Genomic DNA, 16934 nt, shown 5'->3' with positions numbered 1-16934 from the left:
ACGCCCCCCCCCCCCCCCCGAGGTGTAAAAAACTACCCCCTCGGGGGGGGGGGGGGGGGCTTTAAATTTTTTTTTTACGGATGTGTTTATAATATACACATCTAGTTGTAAAAAAAAATCATGGTAAACGGCGACCCGGATGGTGTGGTTCTCGCGGTTCTTACAACTCGGGGTGATTCTAGCAGCCCCCTATATATATATATATATATATATATATATATAAAATTTAATTTTCTTAACTTATAAAATTAGTTCTATTTGTTGTGATGTAAAAATATGAATGTGCCAAGCATGTTATTGCCCATAATTATCAGAGAAAGTTGTTGATAATTCATTGCAGAATATATGCCATTTGTTTCTCTTTTCTTTGGAAGCTTTGAGTTTACTACTATCTTTTAGTTTTTATTTTCATATTACATATAGTTTTACAATCATACTTTAACCTTTCATATTACATATAGTTTTACAATCATACTTTAATCAATTTATAAATGATGTTAATATGTTGTTCAAGTGAAAAGTGAATATATATTTTATTTGGTAGTTAGTATTGTAATAAAACCGATGCTTGATAAGCAAAAAACAAAATTCAAACCTTTAAAATTCAAAAACCAAAAAAACAACAAATGATATTCAAATCTCATGACAAATTTATCCATAGTGTTTTATGAGTTATGTTTAAAACATTCTTCGTAAATTGTCATTTGTACATCCACATGTATTTGAATCTCGTTGCAAAACAATCTTGTTAAGAGCATCAACAACGCAAGATTGTGCACCTCAATGGACCTTAGGTGGAAGAGAGAGGGAGTGAATGGTACGAACACTGCATACACGGCGAGAAGAGAGATGGGCTACAATTGTGTACAAGAACCGTTCATAGGAGAGGTTGGTCATCTCTATGATAGGAGGAGAAGGGAAATATGGTGCGTGGTCCGGTCCATAAAAAAGAGGTTGTACAGTTCATAAGGCAATCGTTAAATAGTTTTACGTAGAGACGTATATAAATCTTTCTATCTCATCCAATCCTTCAAGTGACAATTAATGAATTTAAAATAATGTTTGGACTTTCACAATATGATGTACAAGTAATCTAATTGTAGGGGCTACATCTATGTGCTATTATTAGAAAATAATAATAATAATAATAATAATAATAATAATAATAATAATAATAATAATAAGAGTTTATTTGTGTATGTCAGAAACTTGATGTGGTAATTGTGTGGATTGGCAGGGGCTAAAGTGGATAAAGAGTTAAACTCAAATACACCTCACACACATACAAACATGTATATAAATTTCAAATTAATCCATCCAATTCGAACACAATTAAAATTACACAACTCAAACACGACCTATATAACCTAATTACTTAAACACCTCAAATGAGTTAACAAGTTATAAACAAGTCGTGAAAGTTAAAACATTTTAAAGATGACCAGTTGAACTTATATATTGCCTTTTATTTTTATTTAAACGGACTAGTAGGTCGACATATCTACTTTTAATATTGCCCAAATACAATCAAATTATTAAGCAAGTTGAACAGGTAAATCCAAACAAGTGTTTATACAATAAATTAGACTAAATTAACAACCAAAATCCAATTATTTAAGAATCTAAATCACATGAATAATTGATACCCTATTAAAAATATTTTTTATATCTAAAAGCAATCATAGTTTGATAATTTTGAATATTCAATATCCAAAATTCTCCAAAAAGAATATGCCAACAATATATGCTAGCATTTGCTGGCTGTTGACCATTTTCAATATTACCTAACCTAGGCAAAAAAGAAACAACAAAAACTGAAACATGAGTACATGACAACAACATCAGCACCTTAAACATAATTACACACACATATTTATATCCTGTATCTATCTATCTATCTATGTGTTTTATTCCTTTAGTTTTGTGTCAAACTGAGTGTGTAAATTAACCAAATTTGATTGACAAACTGGTGACCTCATTCCAAAAAGCACAATCCCATTCAAGATTCTTTTTCTTTCTTGAGGTAAACCCTAAAACCACAATTCTTGTACACTTTCTTGAAATTTACTCTTTCAATTATTTATTTTAGTTGATTTTGACATCTGGGTATTATAAAGTTTCAATCTTTTTTTTTTTTTTTATAGAAATGGTATTGAAAAGGGTTATGGGAATGATGATGGGTTGTCTTGGAATGAGTTGTTGTTTGAGGATAAGTGATCAACCAACAAGACCTGCACCACCTTCAGAGTGTGATGATTCAACATCTGCATCAGATGATGTTGAGCCCAAATCATCATCATCAGTATCATCAGCTTCAGGTAGAATTAAACTTAGTGATGGAAGGTATTTAGCTTACAAAGAAAGAGGAGTCCCCAAGGACCAATCAAATTACAGAATCATTATTGTTCATGGGTTTGCTAGCAATAAAGAAATGAACTTTATGGCTTCTCAGGTATATATATAGTGTTTCTTGCATAAAGATTCATACCCGTTTAGGTTTTATGTTCAAGAATTGATTTTTTTTGCATAAAGGTTCATTACCCATTTAGGTTTTATGTTCAAGAATTGACTTTTTTGCATAAAGATTCATACCCATTTAGGTTTTATGTTCAAGAATTGATTTTTTTGCATAAAGATTCATACCCATTTAGGTTTTATGTTCAAGAATTGATTTTTTTTTTTTTTTTTTTTTTTTTGCATAAAGATTCATACCCATTTAGGTTTTAAGTTCAAGAATTGATTTTTTTTGCTTAAAGATTCATACCCATTAAGGTTTAAGTTTAAGAATTGAATTTTTACATAAAAAAAAGTCAAACCCATTAAGGTTTTGTGTTTAAGAATTGAATTTTTTGCATAAAAAAGTCAAAACCATTTAGGTTTTAAGTTCAAGAATTGAAATCTTGCTTAAAGATTCATACCCATTAAGGTTTTAAGTTCAAGAATTGATTTTTTTTGCTTAAAGATTCATACCCATTAAGGTTTAAGTTTAAGAATTGATTTTTTACATAAAAAAAGTCAAACCCATTAAGGTTTTGTGTTTAAGAATTGATTTTTTTGCATAAAAAAAGTCAAAACCATTTAGGTTTTAAGTTCAAGAATTGAAATCTTGCTTAAAGATTCATACCCATTAAGGTTTTAAGTTCAAGAATTGAAATCTTGCATAAAAGAAATCATACCCATTAAAGTTTTTAAGTTCAAGAATTGAATTCTTGCATAAAAAAATCATACCCATTTAGGTTTCAAGTTCAATAATTGAATTCTGTACTCAGATCTTAAATATATTGGATATAATAATTGATGTTGTATTGTTTGTGAATTGTAGAAATTAATGGATGAATTGGGGATATACCTTGTGCAATTTGATAGAGCTGGGTATGGAGAAAGTGACCCGTTTCCGAAACGGTCGCTGAAGAGTGAAGCAAGTGATATTCAAGAACTTGCAGACCAGTTGCAGCTTGGATCTAAATTCTATATCATTGGTGTGTCAGTTGGATCATATCCCACATGGAGTTGCGTCAAGGACATACCCCACAGGTATAAAGTATAAACATAATTTCTTTTTTCATTACTTATTGCTATTGGTTAATGGTGTCGGTTTCGGCCCGTTTAGTTTCAAACGGGTCAATTCGGATTGTTATATAGAGAAAGGTAAAATGGGTCTAACACAGTCAAACGGGTAAAAAGAGAGAGACCTAAAGGGAATTAGTTATAAAAATTGGTTACTATTCACCATCCTTTTCCAAAATTTTTACTTATAAATGGGTTCGATTCGGAATTTATAGAAAAAGGTAAAATGGGTCCAATAGGTCAAACGGGTCAAAAATCACCCGAACTCTACTTTTATGGGGTATAAGCCGTTACATAGTAACCAAGTTTGAGTCATTTTTCCATTTAGGTCACTCGAGTTTCATATTGTCCTACTGTTAATTTGTTATAAAAAATTTAACAATATTCACCGAACTTTTTAAGAAAAGAAATTACTAGAAAGGGGTTACTTTAGGTTAAAGAAGGGGAAAAATCATTAAATACTAACCAAGTTTCATGGTTATTTCATTTTGATCATTAAATATAACCGGCTATAAAAGAATTCCGAACAATGGAACTATACGAAACTTGAGTGACATAAATGGAACCGTTATGAAACTTGGTTACAAATTGGTGATTTTCCCCAACTTTTATGCATAAAACATCTTAAATCATCATATGCAAAAAAAAAAAAAAAAAAAAAAGAGAGAGATTATTTGAATAATAACAAAACAATGTAAAATTTGATAACCATATTTGACACATTTACGATGGAAAAAAAAAAAAACTTTCGGGTAAGAAGTGTTTCGAGTCAGGTCGTTCTGACCCATTTCTATCTGTATCAAATTTGTACGTTTGACCCATTATGCGCCTGACCCGCTTATTTTCACACATCTAATTATTTTGGTAACCATATTTGACACATCTAATTATTTTTATGCAGGCTAGCAGGAGTTGCTCTAGTAGTTCCATTCATTAACTACAGATGGCCATCACTTCCTCATGATCTCATACAAGATGATTACCGGAAAAATCTTTCCAGGTGGGCGGTCTGGATTGCCCGCCACACCCCGGGGTTGCTACACTGGTGGATGACTCAGAAAATGTTCCCTTCATCTTCTGTTCTTGATAGAAACCCGAAATTCTTTAGTACTAAAGATTTGGAAGTCCTGAAAAACACTCCTGGATATCAGTTGCTTAGTAAGGTAACCTTTTGACTTATCTTTAAAACGCATAATTAAATCTAGGGCTGCAAACGAACAAACGTTCAGCAAACAGTTTGTGAACCGTTCGGCGGGAAGTTTGTTTGTGTTTGTGTTTGTGTTCGTTCATTTATTAAAGAGTAAACCTCAATTTTCGTCCCTGTGGTTTGCTGATTTTAACACTTTCAGTCCAATAGTTTGAAAGTTGCATTTATCATCCATTAGTTTGCTGATTTTAACAGTTTCAGTCCATTAGTTTGTTGATTTTAACAGTTTCAGTCACTGAAAACTGTTAAAATTTAACACTAGTGTGGACTGAAACTGTTAAAATCAGCAAACAGCAAACTAATGGATGATAAATGCAAGAGTTAATTACTGTTTTCGTCCCTGTGGTTTGTCAAAAATCACTATTTCAGTCCAATAGTTTAAAAATTGCGATTTCAGTCCCTGTGGTTTCACTTTCGTAACCATTTCAGTCCACCTCTGTTAACCCCATCCATTTATTCTGTTAAGTACACGTGAATTGACCATAATGCCCTTATTAATAAAAAACAAAAAGATATCTAAATGAGTTAATTACTTTTCCGTCCTCGTGGTTTGTCAAAAATCACTATTTCAGTCCCTGTGGTTTCACTTTCGTAACCATTTCAGTCCAGTCTCCTAATACCATGTATTTTACTGTTAAGTTTTTAATGAAATACCTAAATTACCCTTGTGTTAATTAAATAAAAAAACCATGGAAATTTAAAAGATCGTATTCTAGGACCCACTTGTTAAAACACAACCCCACGTTACCCACCCCACTCCATCCCTGCTCTCATTTCTGGCAAAAAGTTTCCTGTCATCTTCTCCGGCATCACAACCCCACCCTCTTAATGTCCGGCGACCCATTACCCCACCCCAATTAATATCTTCCTAGCAGCATCAATTAACATAATAACTTTAAAAAATAATGCTTATCTAGACATTTTCTCAATCTAAAATCCATAATTAAAATTTTGGAACCATATATGTAAAAATAGTGCCAGACTTCTACTTCTACTGAAGCCAGAGTGGGTCGAACCCTACAATCCAATTTAATTAACACAAGGGTAATTTAGGTATTTCATTAAAAACTTAACGGTAAAATACATGGTGTTAGGAGACTGGACTGAAATGGTTACGAAAGTGAAACCACAGGGACTGAAATAGTGATTTTTGACAAACCACAGGGACGGAAACAATAATTAACTCATTTAGACATCTTTTTGTTTTTTATTAATAGGGCATTATGGTCAATTCACGTGTACTTAACAGAATAATGGATGGGGTTAACGGAGGTGGACTGAAATGGTTACGAAAGTGAAACCACAGGGACTGAAATCGCAATTTTTAAACTAATGGACTGAAATAGTGATTTTTGACAAACCACAGGGACGAAAACAGTAATTAACATGCAATTTTTAAACTATTGGACTGAAAGTGTTAAAATCAGCAAACAACAGGGACGAAAATTTATGTTTACTCTTTATTAAACAAACTAACAAGAAATTTCGTTCGTGTAGTTAAATGAACGAACATGAATAGAGGCCGCTTTCGTTCATTTATGTTCGTGAACAACGTGTTCGTTTATGTTCAATTGTGTTCGATAGTTTATTAGTGTTTTTAGTTTTTATATTTTATTTAAATACTTTGAAGTTTCGACAAATAAAGTATTTAATAAGTGTCAGTGTATTATATATTCTGTTCATGAACATTTGTTTGTGTTCGTTTGTGTTCATCAACGTTCGTTGCCTAAAATTCACAAACGAACACGGACACGTTCATTTCCTTAACAAACGAACACGAACATAAAATCTCGTTCGGTAAGTGTTCATGAACATTTCGTGAACATATATATTTCTTAACAAACGAACACAAACAATGTCTTCTTCGTGTTTGTTCGGTTCGTTTGCAGCCTTAAATCGTTTTGAGATTAACTAAATTTTTTTTTAAAAGTTTATCTTTGTTCATAACTGCAACAGAGCAAACTAAAGGATGAACCGATATTCCATAGTCTCCGTAAAGATTTCATCGTTGCATTTGGGAAATGGGATTTTGACCCGTTGACTTTAAAAAATCCGTTTGGTCAAAGTCAATCTCGACTACACTTATGGCAAGGTTATGAAGACAAAGTTGTACCGGTCGAACTACAACGGTATGTTTCAACAAGGTTGCCATGGATAAAGTACCATGAAGTTCCTGATGGTGGACATTTGCTTGTGTATGATAGTGATGTATGTGAAGCTATTTTAAGGTCTCTTTTGCTTGGAGATGATCCTCCATTGTATAAACCTCAATTTGATTGAATTAGTGATAAATTTGATTGATTAGTGATTTATGTAAATCAAATGATTGTTTGAGAAATGTAAATTGGTTTGGTTTTTCTTAATGTAATCTTTTATTTTTCTTTTGTATTGATAGTCTAATACTATGTTCATAGACTTTTGTTTTAAACTCTTTCTTTGATACTTGTATAAAAGCAACCAGCTGGGGTAGCCCAGTTGGCCACCGACACCCTCCTCTTACCAAGAGGTACCGGGTTCGATTCTTGGGGCGCGCAAAGTACCCTCAGGCGTCGGCTCGGCATGGGTATTTACTGCCAGGCTCAGGCTTGTTGGGTGGCGGCCTGGGAGGGGTTATTCCCTCCGCGGTTAGGGGTACCATGCATTACCCTTTTTTTACTTGTATAAAAGCTAGCAAAATTCCCCCGCGCTACGCGGCAGGGATTCGGTCGGTGTCTGTTCAGTTCATTGCGTTACGGTATGGTAGCGACACTCGATAAAACAACCAAAAGAGAAACTCTAAATTAATTCTCTAATATATATCATAGATGAAAAGATCTAAGCGACTCTACCAATAATATAAATATTTCAAAATTGAAGCGAAGAAAAAAAAAATTAACACAACCACATATTTTAGTCTTTATAAATGAACAAACGAAAGTTATATGAAAAAAACAAAATCATAGGGTTAAAAACGTATATTATTTATAGTATAAGGCATGTAACAGAAACTTAAAAAAAGTCAAATTTACCATTCACGCAGGTTGGTAACAATTATAAACTATAGGGTTAAAACGGATATTATTTATAGCATAAGGTGTGTAACTGAAACTAAAAATAAATAAAAATTTTTAAAAAGAAAAAAAGTCAATGTCACTATTTACACAAATTGATAATTGTTATATATATATATATATATATAGAGTAGGAGTTGGGTGGAAAGTGTGTTTTTCCTAGAAAGTCTAGGAAGCAATAAGAACGCGACATGTGGCATTGAAGGATTTTATCTAAAAGGGCATTTATGTAATTTCACAATCTATTTTTATTTTAGGAAATTATCTTCAATAACTAACTATCCATAAATTTCGGAATTTTTTGTTTTCGATTTTTGATCTCACTTAATATCAACCATTCCTTCGTTTTCTTGCTGGAATCTATCAGCATGTTCTTGGTACTGTGTTTTAACATTCAGATTCATACAGCTGTGTTTTAACAGCAAGCAGATTCATACAGTTGTGTTTTAGCATTCAGATTCAAACAGTTGTGTTTTAACAGCAAGCAGATGCATACAGTTGTGTTTTAGCATTCAGATTCATACAGTTGTGTTTTAACAGCAAGCAGATTCATACAGTTGTGTTTTAGCATTCAGATTCATACAACTGTGTTTTAACAGCAAGCAGATTCATACAAATGTGTTTTATCATTCAAATTCATACAATTGTGTTTTAACAGCAATTCAGATTCATACAGCTGTGTTTTAACAGCAAGCAGATTCATACAAATGTGTTTTATCATTTAGATTCATACAGCTGTGTTTTAACAGCAAGCATATTCTTGACGCTGTGTTTTAACAGCAAGCAGATTCTTGACGCTGTGTTTTAACAGCAAGCAGATTCTTGACGCTGTGTTTTAACAGCAAGCAGATTCTTGACGCTGTGTTTTAACAGCAAGCAGATTCTTGACGCTGTGTTTTACATGCCTCTCTACAATCATCAATTCAAACAGAAAAAACACAGCCAAGTTACAAGCAGATTAAGACCGAAAACATATATGCACTACAAGAACGTTAATCACAACACAAGATATGAATACCTAGTGAAGAAAAGGGGTATCAACAAGCCTTGGAACCGAAACCTGAATGCTTTTGGATCCTGTTTTGCGTCGCCAACAGCAAAGGGGAGTAGAGATCGCAGGTTTTATTATGTTTAGGGTTGGATTGGAGAGAGAAAGAGAGAAAATCAAATCAATAATGGAGAGAGATAGAGGGAAAATCCCATAAAAGTAGGGATTGCAGTTATCTAATTGATTTAAAAAAGGTCATTTGACAAATTTGCCCCTATTCATTTAAAATAATCAATTAATTAAACTCAAATATTACAAGATTGCCATTGATTTAATCTCAACCATTAAACACACCAATCGGATGGACCAGATCGCTTCCTAGACTTTCTAGGAAAAACACACTTTCCGTGCGAACCCTACTCTCTATATATATATATAGAGAGAGAGAGAAAGTATAATGTACTTCAAGGCTTAACCTACATTAACATACATGACAAAAAATATAACATGCGTTATTATCATAGAACGTGCGTGATTATAGTCTCATGCGTGATTATGTGGTCCCATGCGTGATTATGTGGTCCCATGCGTGATTATACCCCTGATCCAACGGTTACCATTGTCTCCTACGTGATGTATGATAAGGCTTTTTGTATGTTAACCTTACTCTATATATATATATATATATATATATATATATATATATATATATATAGAGAGAGAGAGAGAGAAAGAAAGTATAATGTACTTTAAGGCTTAAACTACATTAACATACATGACAAAAAATATAACGTGCGTTATTATCATAGAACGTGCGTGATTATAGTCCCATGCGTGATTATGTGGTCCCATGCGTGATTATACCCATGATCCAACGGTTACCATTGTCTCCTACGTGATGTATGATAAGGCTTTTTGTATGTTAACCTTACTATATATATATATATATATATATATATATATATATATAGGGTACGGTTCATGAGTGAACAATGATTTATTTGTGAACAAAATGAACTTATCCTGACCATTGATTTTGTAGATCTAGATTTTTTTTTTAATGGCAAGATTGTAATTATCTTTTGTAACTTACATGTATTTTAATAGACACAAGGGTATAATTGTATATTTCTATCTTCATTTAATTAATTAATTTTTTCTCTCTCCTGATTTCTCTTTCCAATTAAAAGAATATTTAATTACATTCTCAATATTTTTTTTCTCTCACATATTACCTAACTTAATATTTCATAATTTTAAAAAATACGAACATTATCATATATCGTTCCATCTAAAACACAATTAAAAATATTTAATTACATTCTCTATACATATATGTATTAGATCAATGTTTGATGAAAATATGTATAGTGGAAACAATATGTAGTAATACACAAGTGTATAAGTCTGGTATATATCGACATGTATACACTATGTAGTTGAATAATACACAGGTGTATCGTCTGGTATATACCGACCCGCATACACTTATGTACTTGAATAATACACCAGTGTATAAATCTGGTTTATACTGACCCGTGAAAACAAGATGTAATAATACACAAGTGTATAAGTCTTGTATATACTGACCTGTATACACATATGTTAAGAATCATAATTTAATTAGGTAGTTAAAAATGAGAGAGAGAGAGAGAGAGAGAGAGAGAGAGAGAGAGAGAGAGAGAGAGAGAGAGAGAGAGAGATGAGAAAAGGGATTTTAATTAAAAGTACTAGGCTAATGTCAATCTTACCCTTTTAATCTAAAAAATGATCAAGGTTCAAGATTAGTTCACTCAGTTCACTCTCAAGAAGTTGTTCACTCATGAACCTAATCCTATATATATATATATATATAGAATATAGAATATATAATAACATAAAATAATTAAATCTCAAAAAAAAAATAAATAAATAAATAAAACCTAACTAACTTGGCCTGAGTCACAAGTTAGGGACTTGGGTCGAGTTGAATATGAGCTTAACTTCCAACTCTTCACGAAGAACACAAACCGTGTCAGTTGAGCTCGGATTTTTATAAAGCTTAAACCTGAGTCAATACTGGTTTTGCTTAGTTCACTCATTAAACGGCTCAAGCAGAAAAGTACAAGAAATGTGATTTATAATGAAGCATATGTTTAATTTAATAATTACTATTCAGTATTTTTACTTTATATTTAGTTACATCTGAATATATTTACTCATTACTATTTCAATATTATAGATTACCAGAGGGATTTCAGCGCGCCTCACTGCAGGTCTTTGGACATTATCGTTCTGATTCATTACAATACCAGTACTGTACTATTCTGACAACTACAAGGCTCCTCATATTGAGTTTATAACAAAATGTTCAATTTAGTAATAAATTCTTCTTTGTAGCATTTGGTCAAAGACCTTGTGTGCATGCTAGATTTACATCTTAATTTACTTTGTCACCATCTAAATACATGTTTAATCGTCCCAATAGTTTAGCTACAACATATTACATACATTTTTAGTCATTTATACTAACATTCATCCATCATTTTCAGTTTTAGGTACTAATGTAAAGTTTTGGGTTTAGGTTAACTTATCAGATGCTTCTTCATAGGTTTAGTTTCGAACAGGGACCATATCGCATAGTGCCGATACCGAAAATGAGCTAAACTAAAAAATGAGTACAGTATCGTATGTGTTTGGTTGAATATCGGTAACATTTTGTATTGCCTCAATTTATGCTCCTTAGGCTGCACGGTATGGAACCGTCCCCCACCCCCGTCTTCATCCCGTCCCCGTCTTCAACGTCGAGGATCCGACGTTCAGGACGATCCAATGGTGGGCCCCCTTTTTTATCAAGTTGCAACTCTTATGCTTTAGTGATTTGTACATTAGGCTGGTGGTACTTGTACATAGTGGTGGGGTAGGATCATCCTCCCATACCCTCTAGTTTTGTGGGATGAACCATCTTTGGGAGGACTATGACGTGGCGCCTACGTGGCGGATCATCTTCCCTTGGAGAACCATCACCATACCTCTAGCCTTAGAATATATGCATACCAAGTGTTTGATGAAATGTGTGTTCCTTTAAAAAAAAGTTATTCTTATGTCTATTCTTTTATATTTTTATTTTATCATGTTTTTATTCTTTCTTTTGGCTTATATAAATATTTATCCGCTAAAGAATAATAATTAACCTTTGTAGGTTATTTCCTACAGATTTGTGACGCAACTGTTAATTAATTAGGGTTTTCTTATTTTTCGTCATGGATGCATCGAAATTTGTAACAAAATCTTGAATTTTTTACATCAATGGACTCGTATCATCGTTCTGATCAAAAGCCCTAAAAATATTGTTTGTAATTGGAAAAAAAACTTAACTCCGTTAAGTTTTTTTAGTGGAGGACCATTGTAGGAAAAATAGGTGAAAGGTGGTGGGGGGGATATTCTGAGGTGGGATTATTAATGACCAATAAGACCGTGTGGTATGGTGGGGCTTGGGTTGGGGGCATTAGTTGACACGTGGAGTTCGACCCCCCCCCCCCTCCACCGCCTCGTGACATGTCCGTGGGGTATGGCGGGGTGTGGGTGCACCGCTTGGGTTGGCAGGTTATTAAAAAAAATTACAAAAAATTTAAAAAATACACACAACATTTATAAAAAAAACCTAAAATTTTATTAAATTTTTAAAAATTACATAATCCTAAAAATTACATAATTCCTAAAAATTATAAAATAAAAAAACCTAGAGCGTTAGGTAAATTTAAAAAAGGGCGAGCTTGTCGAACGTCTTTCGCTCCTTGCCTCGAAACTCAATGTTCGCCACCGCCACCCGGTCCTCGTGGCTTAACTCGCCGCTCGGAACGGCTTCGTAGTAGGCCTTGAAACAATCGAGCTTGGACCGTAGCTCGCGCCATTTATGTTGGCATGCATTGAGGTTGTGCCGGTTGTGCCCGACGTTATGTCGGTAGCTTGCGAATGCTTCCGGCCAATATCGTGTTTGGCCGGGTTGCCGCCCTTTCATAGCGTCAACGACGCTTGTGACGAGAGCCAATTCTTCTTCGTGGGTCCAAGAGGCCATCTTCTTCGGGTTGGGGTAGCGGGTTTGTGGGATCAAGTGGGTTATGGTTGGGGTAGCCGGTGGGGTAGCGATGGACAGCGACGGTTTGGGATGGGGTAGCAGGTGGGGTTTGGGGTTACATTTATAGGGGATGTTGGGGGTTGGGGTGACTGCTTGGCTTGGCCAAACGGTTGGAAATTAAAATTCAAATCCGCCTATGACATGGCGGTGGACAACGAATAGGAGGCTGCCACATCGGATCTCAAGCCCGCCCCACACCCGGCTTCAAACTCAAGCCCCAAGGGCCACGCCCCAACCCAAGCCCACCCGGGGTGGTGACTTGGGCGTTTTCCCCCAACCTACGCTCCAACCCAAGCCCCATACCCCATTATCTAAGGTCTAAGTGGGATTAAAGCCACAATGAAAGAATAAAAGTATCATAAGAATAAGAATGAACACACAAATGCCATGTATTTTTTCATTGCACATATAAAAGATATACAAGAAAAAGTAGCGACAATACTTATTGTACAAGATATTATTAACTTTGATTGATAGTGGGAATTAAGTAGATAAGATAGATAGGTTGTCTGTCTGTCTGCCTTCAAAGCACATGGAAGATGAAACATACACTGCACCTTCATGACTTGTTCAATTCTTCAAAACAACGGCGATGAACTGCAAACTCACACTCGGAACACCTAAGTATCATCTTGTACTGCAATTCCTCAGCACACACACTGCATCCACCATCACTCTCAATCCCTTGGGCAAATGTTAGCGGATGTGGGTGACCATCAGTCTTCTTATGAATGCTCCCAAACTTCATATTTAAAAACCAATAGACACCTCTTCTAAATTCGGAATGGGTTTCTGTTTCAGACTGAAGTATTAAAGGAGCACAATCAGAATGCACTGATTGACTACACTCATCACAATGATAGAAACAACTATGAGGATTCAATTCTTCCTCACAAATTTCACAAAAATATTCACTCTTGTGATTCTCAATCGGGAGGTAGCTGATGTGCATTGGATGTTTGTCATAAGGGTGCCTAATTCTCTTAGGCAATAACAAAGCACACCGCGGATGAATATTCACATCACAAAAGCTGCAACTGTAACTCAACTTATCATAATTTACGTATAAGCGACACACAAGACACCCCCTTCCATTGGGCTGATTCTCCTTAACTATTGAAAGAAGATGATTTGGGTGAGATTCATGTGTGATTCTTTCAGGCATAAACCCACAGGTAACATCAACGTAAAATCCACATTCGACACAACCATAAGCAAAGCCATTGCAATCTAAGAGGCAAACTCCACAATGAAATATGTTAAACATATTGGGGATGTTTGTCATTAGAAGGAGGGGATGTTGTGGGTGACCTGGGTGGTTGTCTACTTTTGTTGGAAGCCGCCGAGTACACCATTCATGAAGATCAAAGTTGCAGTTCTCATCTTCTTTGGCCCGACACTTGTAGAACGGCATCTCCATGATTGGTCTCACACAACCGTTGCATAATAATTCTATCTTTTTCATTGGGTTATGACACATGATCTTTGAGGAGGAGGTTGACCCAATGCTTCCAGCTGTGTCAACTAAAATTAACTCATGTTGATGATTCATATGTTGTACGCTTACCTCATGATTACCATAATCAGCAGGCCCAAGTTTTTTAAAAAATAAATGTTTGGGTATGCTACAGGTTTCATCTGGAAATGGTAAACGAAGAAGATTAGGGTAGTCGACATCTTTATAATTCTTTAAGGGTTGCTCTCCACCTAATTAAAAGATTGGAAATAAAATAAATTGGTCATTATCTATCAAATAGATAATAAAAGTGGCATAAATAAGTTTGTTAATAACCAATCAAATGGAATGAATCTTATATATATATAAAAAGAAATAGTAGTAATTACCAATAGACAGGATGGACATGAATGACTCTCTTCTTGATGTTGCACAATCTAGATGGGCATAGTATATACATTTCTCGCATTTGTATATCCAAATATCCTTATTGGAATAAAAAGCACCATCACATACTCTGCATCTAGGAAAATATTTAGCTATTTGCTCTTCTATTGGGAAAGAATAAGAAAGGATGAGTGGATGGGTATGGCTGAAAACGGCGTTTGTAGCATGTTGGATTAACAAACGTTTTGGCAGGAAAGCACAATCGTTGTGTATGGCGAAGTTAGGACATGCGGTACATTGAAAGAAGACGCCTTTGTGTTCCTTCCCGCAAGCATTACACTGACATAAAATGGGTTTGTAACACAGAGACACTAGTGGGTGTGGGTGACTAGGGTGGTAGATCCTCCTTTTGTCTACTTCCACAACACAATTTACATCCTTCCTCAACCAATAACAACATATACACTCATAGCATGCACCTGGCTTGTGGCCTCTTAGACAATTAACGCACGTCCAATCTTCGTCAATAGTACGGAGGATAAAAGGATGTGGATGTGTTGCGTGTTTTAATGTTTCTGGAAGCTCTGCACAGAATTTATGAAGAGCGAAATCACATGAATCATGTATACATTTATAGTTGTACCTGTAATACCCGTTGATATCTTCGTCGCACCGCTTACAAGTACACGAAAACTCATCTTGTGGAACCAAATCCTCCTCCTTCTCCTCTTCATCATCAGATTTGTCGTCTACATCTTCAACATTCACCTGCAAATCAACGAGCTTCAATGGATGCTCGTGCTCAATTACCTTCATCATAGATTTTTTTTATATATATATATTAATGTGGTTAAGATAAAGATACAATGCTAGACGTACTCCTATGTTACTTATTTATAGCAAGGAAAAGGAAAAAGCAGATATTATTCTTGGAAATATATCCATGAAATCGAATGGATCTACTTTTGTTATTTGTACATTTGCTTATTCTTTGGCAACTCATACACACCACCAGAGAACAAAACAAGAAAAAAAAAAAGATTATAGTTAAATAGTAAGTCAGAGCAATCAAGCTTTATGGTTCTTTAACTAAAGTTACTTGCAACTAGGGGAAAGAATATTGTTCTTTAACTAAAGCATAAATTACTCATACATACGTACATGATACACCTTCCTTCTAATTGATCTAGTCGTAAAGTGAAACAGAATATATAGCTAGTGTTCTCAATGAAGCAAAGATTGATTCAAAGTTGCTATTATTATATTATATCATAAATTACAAATCTATATGGAAACCATAAGACTACCACTATTAAGACCAACCGTAGTAAGGGTTTTCTTTGACGTTTTTCCCCAAAAAAAGTCCCATAATACCCCTCTACCGCCCCCAGGGGCGTTTTTTTTCAAAATTTTGCTTGGGGCATTCCAACTCAAATGCCTGGTGAGATTCTTTTGGCCAATCATGTCACTACACCCATTTTAAACATTAGTTTTAATTAAAAAACAAAAAATAATAATGGGTAATAATAGAGTGGGTCAGGGTCCCCGGACCCAATCTTTTTTAAAAATTTAGTAGATCCGGTTCATTAATCTATTCAAGGACCCCATAAAAATATTTAGTTGGACCCCATAGTATCAAAACTAAAGCTAGTTTGGTGGTTAATTCCTTGTTTTCTAACAGTGAGGTCACAAGTTCGAGCCTTTGACAAGCTATTTTTTGGGATTTTTTTCATCCAGTTGAAAACTAGTTTTTTTTTAAACAAAATTGAATATACGGAGGCCTGCCATTTTTAAGTTGACTGAATTTACATAGTTTTGAAGCATTTAATTCCAATAATATTTTCAGGGATCTCTGATCACTTTGTTCATCAAATGAAACATGAAAACTAGGTTTTTTAAACAAAATTGAGCATACACACATACAAACACATTATCAAAATGTTAAAATGAATGATCAATGTGTTATGTGAATATGCAAGTATGCTGAAATTAAACCACCATTATTAAAAGGGCGAATTGGAAAATAATAATCCTATATTTCTGAAATTAGCCAATAATAATCCCAAGTCAATTATTAGCCAATAATAATCCGACCTCGTCCAATTTCTTTTTGTAAAATAGTCCGCCGTTAAAATAGCTTAACGGAGTTAAGTGTTTTTCCG

The 16934-nt window shown here is 34.4% G+C and overlaps 2 protein-coding genes across 2 annotated transcripts; one reads left to right on the top strand and one right to left on the bottom strand.

Moving 5' to 3' along the window:
* Window positions 1–1785: 1785 nt before the first annotated feature.
* Window positions 1786–7158, top strand: LOC110926678. The gene is made up of 5 exons (XM_022170405.2): window positions 1786–2023; window positions 2145–2452; window positions 3323–3534; window positions 4469–4730; window positions 6731–7158. The coding sequence occupies exons 2-5, from the start codon at window positions 2147–2149 to the stop codon at window positions 7052–7054; spliced, it is 1104 nt and encodes a 367-aa protein (XP_022026097.1). The 5' UTR covers window positions 1786–2023; window positions 2145–2146; the 3' UTR covers window positions 7055–7158.
* A 6142-nt stretch (window positions 7159–13300) lies between these two features.
* Window positions 13301–15636, bottom strand: LOC110926696. The gene is made up of 2 exons (XM_022170413.2): window positions 14775–15636; window positions 13301–14636 (listed from the first exon to the last, which is right to left on the bottom strand). The coding sequence occupies exons 1-2, from the start codon at window positions 15589–15591 to the stop codon at window positions 13489–13491; spliced, it is 1965 nt and encodes a 654-aa protein (XP_022026105.1). The 5' UTR covers window positions 15592–15636; the 3' UTR covers window positions 13301–13488.
* Between the last annotated feature and the right edge of the window lie 1298 nt (window positions 15637–16934).

Source organism: Helianthus annuus, chromosome 2 (genome assembly GCF_002127325.2).
Source record: "Helianthus annuus cultivar XRQ/B chromosome 2, HanXRQr2.0-SUNRISE, whole genome shotgun sequence".
NCBI classification, from domain to species: Eukaryota; Viridiplantae; Streptophyta; class Magnoliopsida; order Asterales; family Asteraceae; genus Helianthus; species Helianthus annuus.
This window is presented reverse-complemented; position numbering and strand designations above follow the sequence as displayed.

Bases quoted from the DNA above. Each gene is read 5' to 3' on its own strand.
- LOC110926678 (XM_022170405.2), top strand. From the start codon at position 2,147: ATGGTATTGAAAAGGGTTATGGGAATGATGATGGGTTGTCTTGGAATG. The intron at 2,453-3,322 runs GTATATATATAG...TGTGAATTGTAG, and splicing joins TGAACTTTATGGCTTCTCAG to AAATTAATGGATGAATTGGG. The intron at 3,535-4,468 runs GTATAAAGTATA...ATTTTTATGCAG, and splicing joins GTCAAGGACATACCCCACAG to GCTAGCAGGAGTTGCTCTAG.
- LOC110926696 (XM_022170413.2), bottom strand. From the start codon at position 15,591: ATGATGAAGGTAATTGAGCACGAGCATCCATTGAAGCTCGTTGATTTG. The intron at 14,637-14,774 runs GTAATTACTACT...TCTTTTAATTAG, and splicing joins CATGTCCATCCTGTCTATTG to GTGGAGAGCAACCCTTAAAG.